Source organism: Miniopterus schreibersii, assembly GCF_964146895.1.
Source record: "Miniopterus schreibersii genome assembly, chromosome: 16".
Lineage (NCBI taxonomy): Eukaryota > Metazoa > Chordata > Mammalia > Chiroptera > Miniopteridae > Miniopterus > Miniopterus schreibersii.
Window position 1 is genome coordinate 21,227,855 of NC_138116.1, and position 23,295 is coordinate 21,251,149.

The 23,295-nt window shown below is 53.9% G+C and overlaps 1 protein-coding gene across 1 annotated transcript; it reads left to right on the forward strand.

The window, feature by feature from the left end:
* The first annotated feature begins 313 nt into the window (after positions 1 to 313).
* ERBB2 (erb-b2 receptor tyrosine kinase 2) lies at positions 314 to 22,826 on the forward strand. The gene is made up of 27 exons (XM_081115591.1): positions 314 to 720; positions 6,894 to 7,045; positions 7,889 to 8,102; positions 8,465 to 8,599; positions 9,114 to 9,182; positions 9,369 to 9,484; positions 9,612 to 9,753; positions 10,368 to 10,487; positions 10,795 to 10,921; positions 12,664 to 12,737; positions 12,821 to 12,911; positions 13,114 to 13,313; positions 13,679 to 13,811; positions 13,898 to 13,988; positions 14,687 to 14,847; positions 16,817 to 16,864; positions 18,155 to 18,293; positions 18,381 to 18,503; positions 18,796 to 18,894; positions 19,168 to 19,353; positions 19,483 to 19,638; positions 19,752 to 19,827; positions 20,142 to 20,288; positions 20,648 to 20,745; positions 20,950 to 21,138; positions 21,425 to 21,677; positions 21,797 to 22,826. Exons 1-27 carry the CDS (start codon positions 648 to 650, stop codon positions 22,165 to 22,167), a joined length of 3,783 nt encoding a protein of 1,260 aa, XP_080971717.1. The 5' UTR covers positions 314 to 647; the 3' UTR covers positions 22,168 to 22,826.
* The last annotated feature ends 469 nt before the right edge of the window (positions 22,827 to 23,295 follow it).

A 23,295-nucleotide genomic window follows, 5' to 3' on the forward strand; every position in this document is an offset into this window, starting at 1 on the left:
CAAATTAAACAACACACGCCCCTCCTTGACTACCAATGTTACTTAAGGATGTGGTGGGAAAACCATTATTTGATATTAAAACGAATAGGCATGTGATGGAGTGGGATGCAAACTCGCCAGGAATGTTTACGATAAAACCTGCGACTTAAAAGAGGATGGATGACCCCCTAAAGCATTTGCCCCAGACTCCTGGGGGAGAGGGCGCAATCCCCTCCTCAGCTTTTAGGGGTTCCCCACGGAGACCGGCGGGAAGGGCTGCGGGCACCCAGCGCGTCGCGGCGCGGGGAGGGACGCACCCGGGCCTGCGCGCGGGGAGGGAGAAAGTGAAGGCCGGAGCTGCCACTCCCAGGGACTTGCTGGAATGTAGTCGGAGGGGGCGGGGGGGCGAGCCGAGAGCGCGCTGGCTCCCAATCACGGGAGGAGGAGGCGGTGTAGGAGGAGGGCTGCCTCGAGGAAGTACAAGAATGAAGTTGTGGAGCTGAGATTCCCCGCATCGTGCCCTGAGAGCCGACGAGAGCCCCCACCCCCGAGGCAGCTGCCCGCCCCTTCGCGGGGAGCCCTTTCTGCGCGGAGCGCCCGGCCCCTCCGCCCGCCGCCCCCCAGCCTGGTCCAGCCGGAGCCATGGGACCCGAGCCGCAGTGAGGACAATGGAGCTGGCGGCCTGGTACCGCTGGGGGCTCCTCCTCGCCCTCCTGCCCCCCGGAGCCGCGGGCACCCAAGGTGAGCCAGGGTGGGGAGGGCAGGGAGCCGCGACGGGACCCTGCAGCCTGGGACCCCCGCCGAAATCCCCGGGCGGGCGGAGGGGGCCGTGCCGGAGAGTTTCGGACTGTCCCGGCGCTCGGGGCCGCGGGCTCTCGGCGGGGAGGGGGCAAAAGAAGGCGGGGCGGGGGCAGTTACGGCGAGAAGCGCCTCTCGAGGTCCCATTCGGGACACCGGCGCTTTCCAGACTCCGCGACCGCTCCGGGAACTTGTCAAAAAGTTCTCTGAAATTGTTCAGAAAGTTTCCCTGAAAGGGTGTATTGGACGGTGTGTGTGGGGGGGTGTGGGGGGGTGTGTGGGGGGGATGTGAGGGGGTTTCTATGGTGTGTGGGGGGGGTAAGGGGGATTTGTGTGGTGTGTGTGTGTGGGGGGTGTGGGGGGGTAAGGGGGATTTGTGTGGTGTGTGTGTGGGGGGGTGTGGGGGGGTAAGGGGGATTTGTGTGGTGTGTGTGTGGTGTGTGTGGGGTGCGTGTGTGTGGTGTGTTTGCGGTGTCGGGGGGGTTCCCTCTTGTTGAGCCCCCTCCGCTTTCTCAAAGCCTTTCCAGTTGGCAGCCTCCGCCTCCGGACTGGACTGGGCTGGATTTCTCGGGGGTCCCTCCAGCCCCGGCCTCCCTCCCCCCTCCCCGCCTCTCCTCGGCCGACTGGGTTTAGTTACTGCTGCTTGAGGCAAAATCTGGGCGTGGAGGGGGAGGTGGGAAAGCAACCTGCCCAGCCTGAGCCCCGGGGAGAGGGTGACCAGTCGGGTGGAGGAGTCGCCTCCCGCTGGAGTCTCGGGTGGGGGGAGGGCGAGACGTTTGTTTTGAACAAGTTTCTTTAGGGCCAGCTCGGGGACTGTGTGCTTTGTGACTTCGGGAAGAGCACCGGCGGCACGGTGGGCGGCATGAAGTGGGAGAGTTGTGCAGAGTTGTGCAGGAGGGATACCTGGGCACTTGGTCAGGGGAGGCTTAGAGAGAGGACCTGGTGCGGCTATGCAGAGGGCCCGGTTGTCCTGCCTTTTCCCTCTGTTGTGTGTAGAGAAGGGTGACAGGGGGAGGACAGTGTCCTGCCCGGTGTCCATCTGTATGCAATACCGATTAAACCTGGAAATATGTTCTGTGCCAAGCTCTCACACGAGGTTTTGCGGGTGTTCCCTCTTTTAATCCTCAGAACCATTCTGTGAGAGAGGTCCTTCTGGTATTCCCATCTCCAGGTGAAAACCTGGGCTTGAAGAGGTTCGGCAGAGTGACCCCCAACCACACACTTGAAATCAGGGTTAATCCACCTTGAGCAATAGGAGACACTGCTCCCTGCATCACCAGGTGGTGGGGAAGACACTGAGAGCGTTCTGGGAGTGGTGGGTGGTCTCCATAGGTCATGGAGCCGGGAGAAGGGGTGGTGTCATCTTGTCTGTGTTGCTGGAGGGCCCCTCTGTCAGAGCTAGCTGTGATATGAGGGGCCTCTATGCCAGGGTGTTCTTGAATTGTGTGGTCTGTGTGTTTGTGTCTGCGCTGTGTGTTGCTAAACAGTCTCTCTTTGCTGACTTGGGGACTTAGTTGAACTCTGCCCTCTCAAGGAACTCCCTCAAGGTGCTGGGCCAGCTCTGCTGTAAACAGCGGGAGGTGGCCCCACGCCTTCTCTCTGAGGTGGGAGGCTCCTCTCCTTTGAGCCCATCCTTCCCCTTCCTGTTTCCCAGGCTGGCATCTTCACCTCTGACCTCCTGAGAAGGGTGAGACAGGCTGGGCTATCAGACAGAGCTGTTGTCCTCCTCACCTGGGTCTGGGAGTTGAGCAGGTGGGGAGTGGCTGGGCGCTTCTGTGCTGGGATCTGAGGGGTCCGTTCTCCGATGACTGGGGTCTCCAGTCTTCCGCACTCCTGCTGGGTGCAGAGAGAGATGTTGGGTATGTTGTGCAGGGAATGGTTAAAATGGCAGTATCCCACCCAGCTGCCTCTGGCCACCCCCATTACATCTCAGTACTGCAGGCTGGGGTAGGAATGTGGGGGGAAGGAGAGCTTTGGGAAGACCCAGGATTTTGCTGAGATACTCTCTCAGAGGACCAGGTTTTGTGAAGTGCAGCAAACACATTCTTTTTATCTTGCAGAGCTCATATTTAATTTCTGTATGAGTCTCTCAACACTCTCCTTCCTTCTGTTTACTAAGGGAAAGTAACCTCATTTCAATATTCACAAGAAAACAATTGAAAAGATAGGGAAAGAGAAAATACTGTTGCTTCCAAATACAAAGCACTTTTTCTCTTCTCTTGGTTGGAAATTACCCATACTCCTGCTACATGAACTTCCCTTGCCTCAGCTTTTCGAAGTTGTACAGCCTGCTCCGTATATGCCAGGTTCTTATTCATAGATAGTTCGGTTTCATCTTTGCAACAATCCTGTGAAGTAGCTGCACAAAGGGGAAAACTGAAGGTCAAAAGAAATGAAGTGACTTATCCAAGGCTTCCCAGCCACCCAGTAATGTCCAGAGCATTTTTGGACTCTGGTGAGGAGGTATTAAGAGTTGACCAGTCTTACTCCATTTAACAGGAATGAGTTGAGCAAAGCCTCAGGGGCAGCCAGGTGGCCAGACTGGGGTAGAGGTGCTACTCTGTTACTGGGGAGAATGACCTTCCTTATCTAGGCTATAGAAAGTGGGGCTGAATGGGGCATCCCTCATGCCCCAGGCACCTCTTGGCTTTGGAGTCATCTTTCCCTGTCCACCTCATGTCTGCCTTCTTCTTGGGCCCTCCTGGAATGGCAGGGGACTGAAGGCAGGAGTGGGGTGGAGGCCAGTGGGACCTGCAGGGCTGTGGGGAAGCAGACAGATGGATTAGAAACAAGAGGGACCAGTGTGGGGCTGGGGCTGGGGCTGGGGAAGCTGGTGTAGGGCCCAGGTAGTTGTGTCTGTCCCTGGGAGCTGGAATGATCTGGAAAGAGATCCCCGCCCTCTGCCTGTGGGAAGCCCCTCTGGGGTGAAACCTCCATCTTTTGCTAGGCCACCTTTCCTGTCTACCCCTGGGAAGAGAGTGGAAGTAGGGGGAGGGGCGTGCTCTATCTCAAGGAGTAGGAGAGTTATAGCCAATGTTTGTGTTGCCCCAGCTCTGTTTACCAAGCCTTGTCATGTTTACAGACTGCTCTTTATTCACTCTCTCATTTAACTCGTTCAACTTCTCTGCAGAGAGGAGGGGTTCTTATTTTTTTATTCCCTCTTTGTAGCCCAAGTTCAGGTCGGTAAATGTTCACTGAGTGCCTACTAAGTCACAGGCTCTGCTGGGCATAGAGATGAGGTCCAGGACTCAAGGTCACAGAGTGGCCCAGCTGGGTTCTGGTCTGATGACCCTGAACCCAGGCCCCCATCTGCCTGATCCACCGGGTGTGTGGTGGGTGGGTCTAGGGGAGGTGAGCTTTGGGAATGCGGGTAGTGTTCATGGAAACCAAAGGAGGTATTGGCTGGTGAGCAAGAGAAGCAACTGGGCCTGAAGGCTGGCGGGAAGGAGAAAACCCATTTGAGAGCACCCCCAGAGCTGCGATCAAATCCTGACCACTGAAGTTTAGTTGGAGGGACATAAGGGAAGGACCATGACCAGCTTCTCAGCAGTAGGATGGACACCATGACCTCAACTGGTCCCTTTTGGTTTGGAGACTTGATTGGACTTCACTCATTCACTCATTCATTCACTCTTTCATTCAACCAGCAAACAACCAGTGCTCACTGTATTCCCTGCTCTAATTGTGGCTCCTAAGGGGCAGGTGTATGGAAAAGGACCTCCTATCCCCCCCCCCCCGGAAAGAGGAATGAGGAGTGAGGAACTGGTGAGGAAATGGGGGAGGAGGAGGAGGAGGAGGAAGGATGGGGTGAAGGGCAGGGAGGTGGAGGTAAGGGAGGTATTAAGGCCTTTTTGGCTTCATATCAGGTTTGTGCGTGCTTGTGGGGATTAGCACACAAGCTTTCAGCTCACTGGGAGTGGGTCTCGGGGCACCAATTTTACCACCTGTTGCAAACACTTAAAAAGTCTTAATCAGACTCAAATGAGCCACAAACGAATTCGCTAGTGGGGCGGGGCTGCTACTCTTTCTGCTCCTCCTGCCCAGCCCAGCCATTCTGCCCTACCCAGCACTTGTAATGTTTCTCTGTGGCATCAGTAGAGTTGGTGTGTATTTATGTTTGTGTGGGGTGAATCTGTGTGTGCAATTAGGCCTAGTGGAAGAAATGTAGAATCTGAAGTCAGACAGACTTGAGTTTAATCCTGCCTCTCACAGGCTTTATCATCTTGGGAGAATAACCCCTGTCAGCCTCAGTTTCCTTCTTTGCAAAATAGGGGTCTCAGTCCCAGCCTCTGCAGGATGTTGTGACACTCCACCCAGAATGCCTACTGAGCACACAGTAGGCCCTCAGTTAATACAGCTGCCCCCAGTGTTCCATTGTTGTTGTTTTCCTATTGCCTGGCTGCCACAGCTGGTGTCCTTCGGAAGCAGCACAGGGCTACAGGGGGTGGAGACAGCCCCTGCCCCAGCTCTGCTGGTCCCTTTCCCGGGCTTGGGCCAGGGCCTTGGGGTCTGGGCCTAGAGACAGCTGTGACTACAAAGCAGCTGAAGCTGCGGAGGCCGAGGGGGAGGTCCTTGCAGCGGGCGTTATTTTGGGCCTGGCCTGCCACCCCCGGCTCCTGTTTCTTTTGGGAGCCTGGGGGCAGGGACCCTTGATTCTATTTCTAGGCCCTCCCCTTCCTCCCTGTTTGCTTCCTTCCCTGTCTGCCCAGAGGGGTGGAAACACAGACCACTCTGGATGTTACTAGGAGGCCCAGGAAATAATGGGGGTGGGGTGGGGGAGGTGGTGGTGGGTGGCCTGCCCCACAAACCTTTCCCCAGCTTTCTGGAGGCAGGGGGTATTTCTTATTACTGCCTCCCCCCCTCCTCCCATGATTTCATCTCCAGCTCCAAGTTTCTGGGAGAGCAGGAGCCCTGGGGTCAGACCTTGAGGTCAGCCACTGTGCTGTCCCTCTGAATCTGCACGTAGTCCGTGGGAGGTGGCGTGGGGACCAGCAGGCATTCCGGGCAGCTCAGGCACCTGTGGGCCTGTGTACCTGGGGGTGCCCTCCACCCCCCCCCCCCCCCCCCCGGCACGCCCTCCTGGGCAAGACACACCAGGTGATTCATCTTCTCACCAGAGCAGAAAAACAAGTTCAACTGGACAGTTTAATCTCTCCCTTGCTAGCAGGCATTGTGCCAGCTGCTGCCCCCAGTGCCCCCTCACCGGGGATAGTATACCCTTCCTATATTTCTTGGCTTTGTGGGTATTTCTGGTTTCAGGGACACCCAGCTAGGGTCCAGGTGGGCCAGGGGGCAGTTCATCTTGATGTCCCTTGGCTGATAGTTGGCACTGGGCAGGTACACAGGGCTGACGTAGTGCTCTTGTGGCAGGAGTTTCGTGGCATAGATTCTGCCAGCTACTTCTGGAGTCTTGCCCTGAGGAGGTGGCAAGGGTGAGGTACCAGAATAGGAGCCTTCTGAGTAGGCATCATTCTGGCCCAGGATCTGCAGCCTGGGTCCGGATGCCCATAGATGGGGTCTGATACTCTTTGTCTCTGCCTAGGGGAATTCCAGAGGTTGCTGGTGGTCTCCATGTTCCTACTATGACTCCAGCTGACCCTCCTTCCCTACTTTCTGGGTGGCATTGTGGGGGTGGGTATCCCTTGCCAGGAGGTTGGCATGTGGGTGGTGCTGGAACGGGGTGGGGAGAATACCCTGAGTTTGTTGGCTTGGGAGAGGGATAAAGGGGTATCCAGAGGGTTCATGATTCATCATCACCTCTCGGGGGATTTTTTACCCCTTGGCCCTGAGTCGTGGGTTTGGGACAAAGAGAGGCTTTCTTTGCAGCCAACCCCCTGGATTGGGAGGGCAAACTCCCTAGGGCTGGCACAGTAGGGCCCCCTCTGGGTGTTCAGAATGGGCTGAGTCAGACAGAGTCTCTCCCCTGATTTCCCTCCTCTTCCCAAACTGGCAAACTTTATTTTGCTGTTGCACCTTCAGCAGGTGCAAAGGACATAGGAGGAGGGGTCCTTGCTGTCCAAGATGGCATGACTCTGGGGAGTGAGTGTGGAAGAGGCAGCTGGGTTGGAGAAGCTCACTGGACAGTGCCCTCTGACCCGCCTCCTCCCTCCTGCCAGTGTGCACCGGCACAGACATGAAGCTGCAGCTCCCAGCCAGTCCTGAGACCCACCTGGACATGCTGCGCCACCTCTACCAGGGCTGTCAGGTGGTGCAGGGTAACCTGGAGCTCACCTACCTGCCTGCCAATGCCAGTCTCTTCTTTCTACAGGTGAGAGCCCTGGCAACCCAGCCAGTCCCTACCTCCAGCTGGGCCTATATTTCCTCTCATGGTTCCTCAACTGGAAGTCCTTTTTGACGTCTAACCCCTATCCATTCTAATGCAAGACCAGTTGATTACCTCTTTATAGCCTGGTTGGCCATGGACATCTCTAGGTGGAATGCATCTCTCCCTTTGCTAAATTTTTGCTTTCTTGCCAGCATGATCACCTCCCCCTGTTCAACTGCCCAGCCACTGTCCCTCTCCCACCTGGAATAGTGAAAGGACTGTTGGGAGATATGGGTTCCAGGGTCAGTTCTGCCACTGACAGACTATGTGAATGTGGTCTAGGTTCTTGTCTTCAATGGGTCTCAGTTTTCTTATCTGTATATTGGGAGCAATAGGCATGCTTTCACTCCCCCAGGGGGCCCATTTTGAAGAAAAATGGGAAATGTATGTGAGAGGGTCATGAGCAGGAGAGTGGAAACCAGCCTGCTGAGCTATTTCCATGGTGCCCTGCAGTAGGGTCATGTATGCAATGAGCAGGTGTCATCTTGTCCAGGCCTTTCCTTTTATAGTTGAAGAAACTGAGATGCGGAGAGGGTGGGGCATTTGCTTACAGCTCACAAAGTGCTCCCCTCCCCATTATCTTTCTTGATCATACAGAATCTGGTTTGGGGAGGTGGGGAGTGGCCTTGATTTCCATTTTACACACGAAGAGATCAGGACTGCTCAGGGGATAGGGGCCCTGCCCGTGATCTCCAAGCACTGGGTAACCCTGAGGAGGCCCTGGAGGGTGGTAGTGTTCTAGGGCCCAGGCCTGCCTCAGCCCCAGCCTGCCCTGTGCCCTCCCAGGATATCCAGGAGGTGCAGGGCTACGTGCTCATCGCTTACAACCAAGTGAGACAGGTCCCACTGCAAAGGCTGCGAATCATACGAGGCACCCAACTCTTTGAGGACAACTATGCTCTGGCCGTGCTGAACAATGGAGACCTGCTGGACGGTGCCACCCCTGTTGCAGGGGCTGCCCCAGGAGGGCTGCGGGAGCTGCAGCTTCGAAGCCTCACAGGTGGTCATCTCATCCCTGAAATCTGGTTCTTGACAGCTGATTGGGGCCTCTGGTAGCCATGGGGAGGCTTTGTGTAAATTAGAACTTGCATCCCTTCTGGATGGATGCAGGTGGAGCTAGGAAAGTTGCCCTCGTGAAGATTAAAACAAGATTTCCCTTATTCCCGGGAGTCACAGCTTGTTCCAGCCCACACAGTTTGATAATTAGGATGCTGGGTGGGTTTTGCCTACTTCTTGGCTGAGTACACATGTCTTCTCTGTTCCCTGGGGACCCTGGGGTGTGTTTAAGAAGCCTACTCCCCTTTTAGAAGGCTGGAGTGTGTGCAGAAGTTGACAGACCCCTGGTTATTGTCCATCCCACAGAGATCCTGAAGGGAGGGGTCTCGATCCAGCAGAACCCGCAGCTCTGCCACCAGGACACGATTTTGTGGAAGGACATCTTCCACAAGAACAACCAGTTGGCCCTCATGAAGATAGACACCAACCGCTCCCGGGCCTGTAAGCATGCCTACAGCCTCTTCTTTCTCAGACAGCCCCTGCCCCAACTCCTGGTTACGTCCCCCAACCCTGGCACTAACACCACCCATTTCCTCTTTCCTGATGCCTCCTGGTATCTCTGTGTCTCTTAATCTTTCTGGCCCTCTGTCCTGTCTCCCTCTGTTTCTTTTTTTAAAAAATATATTTTTATTGATTTCAGAGAGAGGAAGGGAAAAGGAGAGAGAGAGATAGAAACATCAATGATGAGAGAGTCGTCACTGATTAGTTGCCTCCTGCATGCCGCCCACTGGGAATCGAGCCCGCAACCCGGGCCTGTGCCCTGACCGGGAATCGAACTGGGATCTCCTGGATCCTAGGTTGATGCTCAACCGCTAAGCCACACTAACCCAGCTCCCTCTGTTTCTTGATTGTGTCCCTGTGTTGGAGTCCCCTTTGCTTGCCTAGGTCTCACCCTCACTGTGCATTGTGCCTCTTGGTCTCTGTCTTTCTCACTGTCTCTCTGTTCTCTCCCCAGGCCAACCCTGTTCTCCAGCTTGTGAAGCCTCCCGCTGCTGGGGAGAAAGTTCCAAGGATTGTCAGAACTGTGAGTCTTAGGAAGGCACAGAATTTGGGGTCCAGGGCCAGGTGGAATAAAGGTGACAGGGGAGGAGTGGGCTACAAGGCCTCAGGTGTGTTCCCTGGGGCAGGGAATCTTCCTCAGAAGGTGATGCTGGTGAGGGTCTGGTGTCTGGGTGGCCACCCAGCCCTCATCCTGCTCTTTGCCTGACAGTGACTCAAACTGTGTGTGCCAGTGGCTGTGCCCGCTGCAAGGGCCCGAAGCCCACCGACTGCTGCCATGAGCAGTGTGCTGCTGGTTGCACGGGCCCCAAGCACTCTGACTGCCTGGTATGTGCCCACTGAGCCCCACCCCTCGGGGAGCTAGGGAAGGGGCACCCAGTCTGGCACTGCCCTATTGCCCCTGGCACATCAAGGAAAAATAGCCCAGTGACTACCAGCTGCCTGTCCCCACCAGGCCTGCCTCCACTTCAACCACAGTGGCATCTGTGAGCTGCACTGCCCAGCCCTGGTCATCTACAACACGGATACCTTTGAGTCCATGCCCAACCCAGAGGGTCGTTACACCTTTGGTGCCAGCTGTGTGACCACCTGTCCCTGTGAGTGCCAGGGAGAAACATTGTTTTAGTAATTCTGCTGGGGAGGTTAGTTTATGTAAATGAGAGCATATTGTAAGTATGGTCTGCCCTTTGCTTTGGAGAGCTGGCCATGATGGTTCCTGTCCAGCTGCATTGTTTTTTCAACAGCTTTGGAGCAGGTGGCAGCAGCAAAGAGTAGAAGCTAAGAGCTCAGGCTCGGCAGCCAGACTGCCTGGGTTTAAAACCTGGCTCTGCTGCTAACTGGTCATATGACCCTACTATGTCTCAGTTCCCTCATCTCTAAAATGGGTACAATAATAGTCCCAACCTCATAAAGTGGTTATAAAGTTTGAATGAGTTCAAATCCTGGCTCTTCCACTCACTAGCACAATGATCTTGAGTAATTTACATAAAGTTGTGCTTTGGTTTCCTGTTTAGCAAAATGGGACTCTCACTGTGTCTGTCGCATGGGTTTGCTGTAAGGAGTAACTGAATGGTAACTGCTCAGACCTATTGTAGGGACATTTCAGTACTGGCGGATGTCATTCTTTTTATACCACTTGCACACGGTGACACTGCTCATGGTGGGGTGTGAAGGGCTGGGGCATGTGGACACACAGTCCTGGTCTCCTCAGACAACTACCTGTCAACGGATGTGGGATCCTGCACCCTGGTCTGTCCCCTGAACAACCAAGAGGTGACAGCTGAGGATGGAACACAGCGGTGTGAGAAATGCAGCAAGCCCTGTGCCCGAGGTATCCACTGCCACCCCCCAAACCATGCTGCGGTTCCTGTCCTTCCTCACACCCAGCCTGGCCTCGCCCACTGTCCCACCCTTCCTCAGACCTTCCCGGGACTCAGGCCTTGTCTGCCCCTGCCCCTCCCCAGATCATTCCCACAAGCTCCCCCATATCTTGCAAGTGTGGGGAGGGGGCATGTGGCCCTAGGAGGGACTGTGGACAGGACCCAAGAGTTTGAGTTCGTGATGCTCCATGTAGGGGCTGATCAGTGCCAATGTGGGGGCTGAGATGGCCCCTCTACCACCTGCCCCACTCCCCACAGTGTGCTATGGTCTGGGCATGGAACACCTGCGGGAGGTGAGGGCGGTCACCAGTGCCAATATCCAGGAGTTTGCCGGCTGCAAGAAGATCTTTGGGAGCCTGGCATTTCTGCCAGAGAGCTTTGAGGGGTAAGGATACTGAGTTAAGGGCAGGCGTAATGGTCTGAGACAGTATCAGGGCAGTCACTGATTCCTGAAGACCCAGAAGTGGCAGCATCTGGGGGGGGGGGGCAGGCAGGAGATAGAGGTTGGAGGCCAGGAATTTAGAGAAAGCAGGTGGGAAACCAGAGGGAGCAGGGACTCCTGGGAGGGGCGTCATTTCCATAAATGACATGTTATCCGTGAACGTGCACTTGTATGGAGGCCAAGCCATCCAGATAGAGTTACGTTCTCCTTGAGTTCATAGTAGCTTTATTCCTAAGAGTCCCAAACTGGAAATAACACAAATGTGTATCAATAGGTGAAAGAATAGATGATTCCCTACAATTCTTCCGTACAATTCATTCTATCCATACAATGAAATTCTCAGTAACAAAAAGAAACAAACTGATACACACAACATGAGTCTCAAAAGCATGATGTTAAAGCAAAATAAGCCAGTCAAGAGAGTCCACACTGGGATTCCCTTCTGAAGCTCAGCCCGGCAGAACCACCCTGGCGACAGCAGTCAGAGCAGTGGTTGCCCTGGGGTGGGGGGACTGGAAAATCACACAAAGGAAATTTCTTGGATGATGGGAATGTTCTGTATATCGACTGGGTGATATGAATGAATGCATTTGTCAAAACTCATCAAACTGTATAGTAAAAACCTGTGCACTTTACTGTGCGTGAATTATAGTTCAATAAAAAAAAATCCCTTTCAACACGTCTTCTACCTTTACTCCCCTTTCCAGAGGAGACGGTTAACAGGTTGTGTGTCTTCTTCTAGACCATTTATACCCACATAGATATGCACAGAGAAACAGTTTAAATTTTTTTAAATTTATTGATTTTGAGAGAGAGAGAGAGAGAAACATCACTTTGTTGTTCTGCCCATTTATGCATTCATTGGTTGATTCTTGCATGTGCCCAACCTTGGTGTGTCAGGACGACGCTCTCACCAACTGGGCTTCCCAGCCAGGGCAAGAAACAGTTTTCGTAATTGTGCTGGGGAGGGGGTTGGTTTATGTAAATGGGAGCATACAGTGAGTATTGTCTGCCCCTTCCATTGGGGAGCTGGTCAGGACAGTTCTGCCTCATTCTTTTAACAGCTGTGGAGCAGGCAGCAGCAGCAAAGAATAGCAGCTAAGGCCCAGGACTGGGAGCCAGACCACTTGGGTTTGAAACCTGGCTCTACCACTTACTGGTCATGTGACCTTGCTGTGCCTTAGTTTCCTCGTCTTTAAAATGGGGGCAGAAGTAGCCCCAACCTCATAAAGTGGGTATAAAGTTTGAATGAGTTAACATGCATGAGCTCTTAGAACAGTGAGCGGCACATACTTAGTGCTCCCAGATGTTAGTTTTTGTCTACAGTCTGGAGAGATCAAGATTATATTTAACAGCTCTCCTATTTACTGGTGAGTGTTTAGGTCATTTCCAATTTTCGCTTTTACAAACAGTTCTGCCTTGTACGTGCCTCAGGGGCCAGTGTCCCTCTAGGCCACATTCCTAGAAGTAGAATTTCTAGATCAAAGGATATAAATACTGTTTTGATAGATCCTGCCAAACTAGGGTCTGGGCTTTGTAGCTCAAGATGGGAACAGCCGGGCTTGAGCATAGGGTTTAAGTGAAGTTATTAATAGAGGAGAGGGTGGGGAGGGTGCAGGGCCAGCCCTGGGGGTTGTGCTCACCCCCTTCCTGGCCCTGCTGACTCCTCTCCTCCTCTTTTTTAGGGACCCAGCCTCTAACACTGCCCCCCTACAGCCTGAGCAGCTCAGAGTGTTTGAGACCTTGGAGGAGATCACAGGTGGGCTCTGCCTCTGTGTCCTGCTCTGAAGGGCTGGGGGGCTCATCCTGTCTTCACACCCTAGCCTCACCCTGTGCCTGCAGGTTACCTATACATTTCAGCATGGCCAGACAGCCTGCCTGACCTCGGTGTCTTCCAGAACCTGCAAGTGATCCGGGGACGTGTTCTGCATGAGTGAGCATCTGGAGAGGGTGCCTGATGGGGAGGGGAGGCCTGGGAGAAGCTCTGGGCATGGTAGGTCCTCCTGTTCCGCAGCCTTGCTGTGGGAGTTTTCCTAGCGTGCTGGGGACAGGAGGAAGGTGAGGGCGGCCCTTGGCTGACGGGAGGAGTCAGTAATGCACTGTCCACCCTGTAGCTGAGCGCTCCTCTCCCACAGTGGTGCCTACTCGCTGACGCTGCAAGGGCTGGGCATCAGATCGCTGGGGCTGCGCTCGCTGCGGGAACTGGGCAGTGGGCTGGCCCTCATCCACCGCAACACCCACCTCTGCTTTGTACACACGGTGCCCTGGGACCAGCTCTTCCGGAACCCTCACCAGGCCCTGCTCCACAGTGCCAACCGGCCAGAGGATGAGTGTGGTAAGAAGGAGCCCAGTGCTGCCTGCTCCCCGTCTGCCAGCACACAGGAGTGCCCATGGGCCCCTACCAGCAGCAATCTGGGCCTTGTGCAGACTTCCCGGCCCTGGTGTGCCACTCTTGACACAGCTCTGGCTGGCTTGACCACTTGGCATGGCTTCTGGCTGAGTCCTGCCTCACTGCCTTGGCATCCCTCCCTCCCCTTTTCTCTGTGTTCCTGGAACCTCAGGACTCTTCTTTCTCCCTGCATTGCCCAAGCCCTATTCCCACCCCTCCAACCCAGAGCCACCACCACAGCCCCTTCCCCTGCTTTACTTGACCTGAGCCTCCCTTAAGAGTTCCCTCTGACTCTTTCCTCCTTACTGCAGTGGGTGAGGGCCTGGCCTGCTACCCGCTGTGCGCCCACGGGCACTGCTGGGGTCCGGGGCCCACCCAGTGCGTCAACTGCAGCCAGTTCCTTCGGGGCCAGGAGTGCGTGGAGGAGTGCCGAGTACTGCAGGGGTATGCAGGGTGGAGCAGGGGGCGGCCGGAGGGGTGCACGGGCTCCTCTCCTTCCAGACCTCCTCACCAGCCATCGCCTCTCACAGGCTCCCCCGGGAGTATGTGAAGGACAGGCACTGTCTGCCGTGCCACTCCGAGTGTCAGCCCCAGAATGGCTCAGTGACCTGCTTAGGATCGGTGAGGCGCTGGTGGGCTCGGAGCTAGGTGGAGGGAAGCAAGGGTGGGTTGGGGCAGATTGCCAGGGACCTGGCCAAGTCTGGTAAAATGTCTGTGGAGAGAGCCCCTCGCTCAAACCTGAACAGCAGGAGGGTGGAACAGCGGGAGGGTGGAAGGAGGCTCCGATGCTGGGGACTGTGTAGTGGACCCTGAGACCCTTCAGACTGTGCCAAGTCCCAGGGAAGCCTGTGTTCTTGTCTGAGGCTGTGCCAAGGTGGTTAGACTTGTGGACTTAGGCATCAGACTACCTGGATTTAAATCCAGGTCCTACTTCCAAGCTCATTTGTAAAATGAGTATCATACCTAGTATCTGCCTTATTAGGGTAGAGTAAGAATTAATGTAAAATAAGGTTTGGCACAGTGCCTGAGCACAGGAAAGGCTTTCTGTACGTTAGCTATTATTGCTGTTATACTTTAAGTAATGAATTCCCTTCCTTGGCTTCCAGTGCTTTATCTGAAGCCCCCAGCTCAGGGATCAAGCTTTGAAGTGGGGGTTGGGGGAATGGATCTGGGTGAAGAGCAGGGGCAGTAGACACAGCAGGTCTAGGCTGTCCCAGGACCAGCGTGAAAAGTGCCGCTGAGTGGCAGTCGGAAGCTCAAAGGGGGCCCAGGTGTCTGATCCTACTGTCACCCCCCACAAATCCTTCCTCCCTTCCCAGGAGGCTGACCAGTGTATGGCCTGTGCCCACTACAAGGACTCTCCTTTCTGTGTGGCTCGATGCCCCAGTGGTGTGAAACCTGACCTCTCCTTCATGCCCATCTGGAAGTTCCCAGATGAGGAGGGCACATGCCAGCCGTGCCCCATCAACTGCACCCACTCGTGAGTCTGAGGGCCTTTTCTGCAGAAACGAGGGCTTTGTTCCAGGAGCCTCTGCAGTTATAAAGGGGACACCTCTGCCTTTGCTTACACTGAGACTTGGTTTTTCACTTTTTTGTGTCTGATCACAAAAGTAACATGTTAAAATTTTTTAATTAAAACATAAAATATAGTGTTGCTAGCAGTTCTATTCCCACTGTTAATAATTTGTAGTTTTTCCTCTAATTTTTATCTGTGTACACACTTACATATATATTATTATAACATGTTATACTCTCCAGTTTTTTATTTTTATCTGTGCATTCTAATATATATTATTATAACATGTAATATATATGTTAATATATATTATTATTCTCCAGTTTTTATCTGTCTATATTCTAACTTTCTTTTTAATCAAAATGGGAGCATAGACCATATGTATTATTTGCAAATGGCTTTTTTTCACTTGACAGAATCTTACAATGTTTTTTCATGTCCTACCACAGTGGTATACCCTATTCTTTTTATTTTTTTCACATAGTTGTCTTTAATTATATATGAAATATGTGAATACATCCTTGTGATAAACATTCAGCAATATAGAAGTATAAACATTCCCTGCCCCTCCCTCCACCCCTCGCTGGGGAACCACCGGCTTCACTCTGGTGTGCATCCTCCCAGGCTCTTCTCTACACATTCACAAAAACATGTTACGTTTATATTAGGTTGAGTCAATATGAGATTGCTGGTTTGTAGGTCAAAAACAGCAATTTCATATAGTTCAACTCATATATAATCAGTTTTGGGTTTTGTGTGTGCTTTTTTATTGTAAATGGGTTCATAGTTGGGATATTGTTCTGCACTTTGTCCAGCACCCCTCCCCGCTTTGTGTGCCTCAGACACCCTTTCTTGCAAGTGCACATGCATCTACCCCCTAGCTTTTTGAACTGCTTGAGCTGTAGCGTGGATGTAATATTATTTAACCATGCCCCTGTTGGAGGGGTATTGATTAAGCTTTTCTTTTTTTCTTTTAATTTTTGATTATTTCTCTTTTTTTTTTTAAAGATAATTTTATTTATTTATTTTTATCCTCATTTGAGGATATTTTTTTCCATTGCTTTTCAGAGAGTGGAAGGGGGAGAGAGAGAGAGAAACATTGATGTGAGAGAGACACATCCATTGGTTGCCTCCCGCACACACCCAGATCAGGGCCTGGGATGCAGCCTACAACTGAGGTACATGCCCTTGGCCAGAATTGAACCCAGAACCCTTCAGTCCTGCAGGCCAACGCTCTAACCATTGAGCCAAACCAGCTAGGGCTATTGATTGTTTTTTAGAGAGAGAGGAAGGGAGAGGAACATCAATTTGTTGTTCCACTTATTTATGCATTTATTGGTTGCTTTCTTGTATGGGCCCTGACTAGGAATCAAACCCACATCCTTGGCATATCAGGAGGATATGAGCTAACTGAGCTAACCAGCCAGGGCCTTTTTCCCCTCCTTTTTTTTTTCAGTTTATTGCACTTGAGCTCTATGTACAAGTGAACATCTTATACAGGCCCTCCCCCTAGTGTTGGCATTTTGGGGGTACATCCTGAGAGGTGTTTTTAGTGCACATTTGGGCATCTAGGCTACACCCTGAGAGATGGAACTGCTGTGTCACAGACATTATTTAATGGGTGTTGCCAACTGTCCTCTTCAGAAGTTGTGCCAGTTTACTCCCCGGCTGAGCTTTTGGACTTGGTGTTCCTTTGGGTACCCCCACAGGGCACACCACAGGGAGGTGCAGGGGAACAGGGGGAGTGGGTTCGTAGGCTGGAAGGGATCCCCTTGTGGGGTGGAGGAAAGATCGATGGTGACCTTGAGCCCAGTTTCTGCCTTTGTCCATGGGGATAATAACACAGCCACACCTACCCCCGGGGTTGCTGGGAGGCTGGAGTGAGCCCAGGAGGTGGTTCCCAGCCTTGTTGACAGGACTCTCTCTCCCGCAGCTGTGTGGAACTGGATGACAAAGGCTGCCCCGCAGAGCAGAGAGCCAGGTCAGCTTGGTCCCCAGGACATGTCCCACATTGCCCCTCAGTCCCCCACTGGCCCCTGGATGGTCACCCCTGAAGTGGGGGGGTTTCCTGACATGACACATGTCCCTCTCCTGCCCACTCTCCCACTGTTGATACTCCTTCCAATTCACTTCAACAAGTGGATGGAGGACCTGCTCAGGATGTTTGCGGGGTGGGAAACAGGAAAAGACGGCACAGATACCCAGTACCTCCCCACCCTTGAGTAGCTAGATGTCTCTTAGGGCACCCTGGTACTTGAGGAAGATTGAGAAGAGAGTGCAGCTGCAGCACTGAGGGAGAGAATGGTGAATTCTTAACAGGGGTGGAGGCAGGCTTCAAGGAGGAGGTGGCATTTGAGCCAGGCCTTTAAAGAGGGGCAGGTATGTCACTTGCATTAGGGGGAAGGTAACTAAGTGGCATCGTGAGGAAAGGATTGGAAAAATCTAGGATTTGTTTGCTGGAAGGTTCTGGCGTGGTGCACTGTTAAGTAAGCACAGAGAAAGGAGTAGAGGGTGAAGTCTGAGTCAGGTTCGAGCTGGATTTGGAGGGCACAGGCCCTCCCTCACCACCAGGCCACAGGGTTGGACTTGGTTTCTGGGCAGTGGAGAGCTTGGGGAAGGGCTTGGGGGAGAAAAAGATTGGAGTATGCCCTAGGCAATCATTTGTCCATGAAACAAGCATTCATTAGAGTTCTGCAATGTGCCAGCACGGGAGGGGACAAGGAGGACATGATGGAGGGTCAACACCCAGGAGTGTCATCTCTCCTAGGCTGAGTCTTGAAAGATGATGCCATGGAGAAATGGTGATCCAGGCAGAAGTAACCGCATGTGCAGAGGTTGGGAGGTGTGGAAAATCATGACCTATAGGTGAAAAACTTGGCTAGAACATCGGAATCACTGGGTACACATTCCTGAGCCCCACCCCATTACCACAATCAGAATTGCTGGGGGTGTGGCTCCAGACTTGTGCACGTTAACAAGTTCAGTGATTTTTGTCAGGAAGTTTGAGAATCCTGGGCTAGAGCCATGGGTAAGAGCATAGAAAATTTGGAGATGTGGGTAGTGAGAGCTTTGAATGCCCGGCAAGGAGTTTGGATTCCATCCTGGAGGCAGTAGGGAGCCAAGGGAGTTTTTAAAATAGTCAAGAGAGGATAGAAGCCTGTGGGTCACCCTTCCAAATCCCCTTTCCAAACACCATGCCCCTCCATGGGGCCCCTTCAGCCCTTCTACCCAAGATTGGTCCCCAACCCATGACCTTGGCCCCTGTCTGCAGCCCCGTGACATCCATCATTGCTGCCGTGGTGGGCACTCTGCTGGTCATGGTTGTGGGGATTGTCCTCGGCATCCTAATCAGGAGGCGGCGGCAAAAGATCCGGAAGTACACGATGCGGAGGCTGCTGCAGGAAACGGAGGTGAGCTGGTCTGAGGGCCTCCCTACCTGCTCGGGGTCTGCAGCCCAGCTCCCCAGGCACTGATGCAGGGTCACCCCCTCACCCCAGCTGGTGGAGCCGCTGACACCTAGTGGAGCAATGCCCAACCAGGCTCAGATGCGGATCCTCAAAGAGACAGAGCTGAGGAAGGTGAAGGTGCTTGGATCCGGAGCCTTTGGCACAGTCTACAAGGTCAGGGGTGGGACCAAAGTCCAGGGTGGGTGGTCCCCGAGGATGCATTGGTGTGTGGCCCAGGGTTCTGTTGGGGAAGGCAGCCCTGAGCTGGGGGTGGCGGTGTTTAGTAGGGCAGTTATAGAGGCTCCAACAAGGGGAAAGGGATTGGAGTGTGGGACTAAATAGTGAGGTTGTTCCTAAATTGTGCGGTTGGCTCAAGGGTGGGGACCACAAAGGATGGCTTTGTGGATGGCTGCAGGTTGGATCTGGCTGGCCTGTCTCCTGCTCACATGCTCCTCTTTCCGCCCAGGGCATCTGGATCCCTGATGGGGAGAATGTGAAGATCCCAGTAGCCATCAAGGTGTTGAGGGAAAACACATCTCCTAAAGCCAACAAAGAAATCCTGGATGTAAGTCCCTCCAACGTCCCCAGCTGGGAGTACAGGAGGGACACCTGGTTGCAGGTCCAGGATCTAGGCCCCTCTTCACTGGGATTTGAGGAGACACTATGTTATCCCCAAACCTCGACTCTTAACCTCCCCATTCTGTGGGCTGTGGTTCTGGTTTTTAGATGGGGCCAGATCCAGTGAGGGTTCCAGTCACACCTTGGCCCTCAGGAGCAGCGTGTGGTGGTTGGGGTTTGTGGTCTTCCACACCCTCTTAGTGTGTACCCTTGTCCCCAGGAAGCATATGTGATGGCTGGTGTGGGCTCCCCATATGTGTCACGCCTCCTGGGCATCTGCTTGACCTCCACGGTGCAGCTGGTGACACAGCTTATGCCCTATGGCTGCCTCCTAGACCACGTCCGAGAACACCGCGGGCGCCTGGGCTCCCAGGACCTGCTGAACTGGTGTGTGCAGATTGCCAAGGTATGCACCAAGGAGGTCTGGATTCTATGGGTGCTCTTGGGAGCAAGCCTGCCCCCATGCAGGGCTAGGATCAGGTTTCCTGGGAGAGTGTGGCCAGAGCATGATTAATAAAGATGCTTCCAATCCCAGGGAATGAGCTATTTGGAGGACGTGCGGCTCGTGCACAGGGACCTGGCTGCCCGGAATGTGCTGGTCAAGAGTCCCAACCATGTCAAGATCACAGACTTTGGGCTGGCTCGACTACTGGACATTGATGAGACAGAGTACCATGCGGATGGGGGCAAGGTTAGGAGGGAGTGGAGTGAGGCAAGGTGGAGTGGGGTCTGGGCCCTGGGAGAACTCTGAGAATGGCCACTCCCAGCATACCCAGTTCAAGGACTTCTTCTCTGCTCTTCCAGGTGCCCATCAAGTGGATGGCGCTGGAGTCCATTCTCCGCCGACGGTTCACCCACCAGAGTGATGTGTGGAGCTATGGTGCGTGGTGGGGAGCATTGGGAGGGGTGGATGAGGAACCATGGTCCTGTCCATGGCGGGGATGTTGGTGAAAGAATGAGGAGAATTAATGGAGATACCTTAGCATAAATGTGGGATGGAAGGGAGGTGCTGCAGGACTCAATCTGTCAGGGTCTATACATGTCCCAGGGGCTGGGGAGGGACTAAAGGTAGCTGCTGCCCTCTGGCAGCACATCCCTCCCTGTCTTCCCCATGGTGCCTGGCTCCTGGACAGAGCCTGGGGCTCATATACTAAAGCTCCTCTGTTGCCCCATCTCGATCCTGTCTCTGCCCAGGTGTGACTGTGTGGGAGCTGATGACTTTTGGGGCCAAGCCTTACGATGGGATCCCAGCCCGGGAGATCCCTGACCTACTGGAGAAGGGGGAACGGCTGCCCCAGCCCCCTATCTGCACCATCGACGTCTACATGATCATGGTGAAATGTACGTGGTGGAGCTGTGCTGGCTTTTTGGAGGACGAGTGGGAGGTCCTGGGAAGAGCGTCTACAAGGGGCACGGGAGGAGGCCAAGAGCAGAATGTATGTGGACCCAGGGGCCTCAGTGTGGTTAGAGGAGCCTCAAAAGGTCTCAGTTCCCTTTCACAGTACCAGTCCAGGGAAGCTCCAGAGAATCAGCTAGAAAGAGACTTAGATGCAAAATAAAAAGGGCAAACTTCAAGAGATTCTCAAAGTTTCTGTTACCTGGACTCTAATCACTAGACAAGCTTGGAGAGGGAGGGGGCAGGGCAGCCCACAGGCTGCTGCTGGGACTGTGGCCCTGAGCTTTCTTTCTCCTGCCCCCAGGTTGGATGATTGACTCTGAATGTCGGCCTCGGTTCCGGGAGTTGGTGTCTGAATTCTCCCGCATGGCCAGGGACCCCCAACGCTTTGTGGTCATCCAGGTACTGGACCTTCCCACCACATCCCTGCCTATAACTAAGCACTCCCCTACAGAGGGCGGAAAGGGAGATGACGCCTGGGTCCTCAGGCCACCAAGCCCAGCCCCTTGCTGGACTCATTATTCCTCTGTCCCTTCCTGAGCCTTCCTCAGGAGGCTGAGTCCTGGGCGGGGAGAGGCTGCCACACTCTGTCTCCCTTCTCCCCAGAATGAGGACTTGGGCCCTGCTAGCCCCTTGGACAGCACCTTCTACCGATCACTGCTGGAAGATGACGACATGGGGGACCTGGTGGATGCTGAGGAGTACCTGGTACCCCAGCAAGGCTTCTTCTGCCCAGACCCTGCCCCGGGTGCTGGGGGCACAGCCCACCGCAGGCATCGCAGCTCATCCACCAGGGTCAGTTCCCTTGGCCACACTGTGGTGGGTGTGGTTACTTCTCCTAACCCTAATGGACTAGGGTCCCTTTCTCTGATATACCTCCCAACCATCACCTCTCATGGGGATCCCATTTTCCTTACGGATTCCTACTGCCTCCCAACCCATGTCCCCATTCTCCCTGTGGTGACTGGGCCACATGCCAAAGGTAACCTCTCTTTATCTCCTGTGACCCTGTCACCTCCCATAGAGTCTCCATCTCAAATCCATGAATGACCCCCATCATGACCTTTTCTCTTGTCCCCAGAGTGGCGGTGGTGATCTGACACTGGGGCTAGAGCCCTCTGAGGAAGAGCCCCCCAAGTCTCCACTGGCACCCTCCGAAGGGGCGGGCTCTGATGTGTTTGACAGCGACTTGGGTATGGGGGCAGCCAAGGGACTGCAGAGCCTCTCCCCACATGACCCCAGCCCTCTACAGCGGTACAGTGAGGACCCCACAGTATCCCTGCCCTCCGAGACTGATGGCTATGTTGCCCCCCTGACCTGCAGCCCCCAGCCAGGTATGGAATCCAGGCTTGAGCTGAAAGATTGGGAGTTGGGGGCCCACTGTGGGGCTGTGGTAGTGGCTGGGACACATGGGTTCCTTTCCCTAACAAGCCCCCTTCTTTTGCCCTTTCAGAATATGTGAACCAGCCAGAGGTTCGCCCGAAGCCCCCCTCACCCCTGGAGGGCCCTCTGCCTCCTCCTCGATCTGCCAGTGCCACTCTGGAAAGGCCCAAGACTCTCTCCCCCAAGACTCTCTCCCCTGGGAAGAACGGGGTTGTCAAAGACGTTTTTGCCTTTGGGGGTGCCGTGGAGAACCCTGAGTACTTGGCACCCCGCAGCAGGGCTGCCCCTGAGCCCCACCCTCCTCCAGCCTTCAGCCCAGCCTTTGACAACCTCTATTACTGGGACCAGGACCCACCAGAGCGGGGCTCTCCACCCAGCACCTTTGAAGGGACCCCTACAGCAGAGAACCCTGAGTACCTGGGCCTGGATGTGCCAGTATGAGCCAAAAGGCCAAGTCTGCTTAGGCCCTGCTGAACCCTCAGGGAGTGGGGAAGGCCTGACTTCCGGCCTGTGTCGGGATGATGTGGGGCAAGGGCCCTTGGACCATATCCAATGGAGCCTGCCATGCCAGGAACCTTCCTTCCTATTCCAATTCCCAGGTGGCTAAGAGGGGCCCAGCCTGGCTGGAAGAGGAGGCAGCAGTGGGAAGGAAGTCTTCATTAATTTGGAGTCCTGTCCCAGCAGACTAGGGTCCAATGGATGCCACAGCCACAGTCTCTTCACCTGAGGGAGCAGCCCAGCCTGGCTCTCTTCTTCCAGATCCCGGGCACTGAAGGACTTAAGAGAAGCTGGGCCTAGGAGGGGAAGAGGCCCAAAGGGAGTGTCTAGACCAGAGTAATCCATTCACAGACTGTTTCTGAATCCTAGCTCTGTCCCTAGAAAGAAGGGAACAGCAGTAGTGCCCAGGTCTAGTCCTTGTACAGAGTGCTTTTTTTGTTTTGTTTTTACTTATGTTTTTTGTGTTTTGTTTTTTTTTTAAAAAAAAGCTGAAATAAGGACTCGGGGAGAGTGGGTATTGTGGAAGGGGGGTGGTCCCTGGGTTTGGGGATGTCCTTTCTCCATACCCACTTTCTCCATCTGAAAATATATTTTGGAAAACAGCTGGGCACCAGCCTATGTCTGGGGGTAGCTCTGTACCATCCCTTACTGCTCACCTCCTAACCTACACTCAACTCATCTTTTCCTGGAGGGAGTGACTAGTAATCTTTAGGAAGCTTGAATGAGGAACCTATCTTCCATCTTCCTGGCTTTTGGGTTGGGGGGGATCTGGGAGTTGGGATTCTGATCTGAGAGTTCTTTGCCAACCAAATCATTCTTGCTTAGGAAAAAACCCCAAATTCCTAAGGCCACCCACCCACCATAATGGGCTAATTTCTTCCTTATAGGTGGGGGACGGGAGGAAAGAAGAGGCAGTGTCTACTGTGTGACTCAATTTTCCTTGCCTTGGCTATGAGAGATCATTGAACCAGAAGTAGCTATCCAGAAAAAGCCCACCCACCCAGCACAGCCACTCTGGTGGTATTAAGGCTGGGCTGGCCTCTCTGCACCCCCTGCTCCTCCCCCCACACT

What these genes read in the sequence shown, in the direction of transcription:
- ERBB2 (XM_081115591.1), top strand. Translation starts at nt 648, where the DNA reads ATGGAGCTGGCGGCCTGGTACCGCTGGGGGCTCCTCCTCGCCCTCCTG. An exon ending in ACCATGCGGATGGGGGCAAG is followed by an intron (nt 19,639 to 19,751) that starts GTTAGGAGGGAG and finishes CTGCTCTTCCAG; the next exon opens with GTGCCCATCAAGTGGATGGC. An exon ending in AACGCTTTGTGGTCATCCAG is followed by an intron (nt 20,746 to 20,949) that starts GTACTGGACCTT and finishes CCTTCTCCCCAG; the next exon opens with AATGAGGACTTGGGCCCTGC.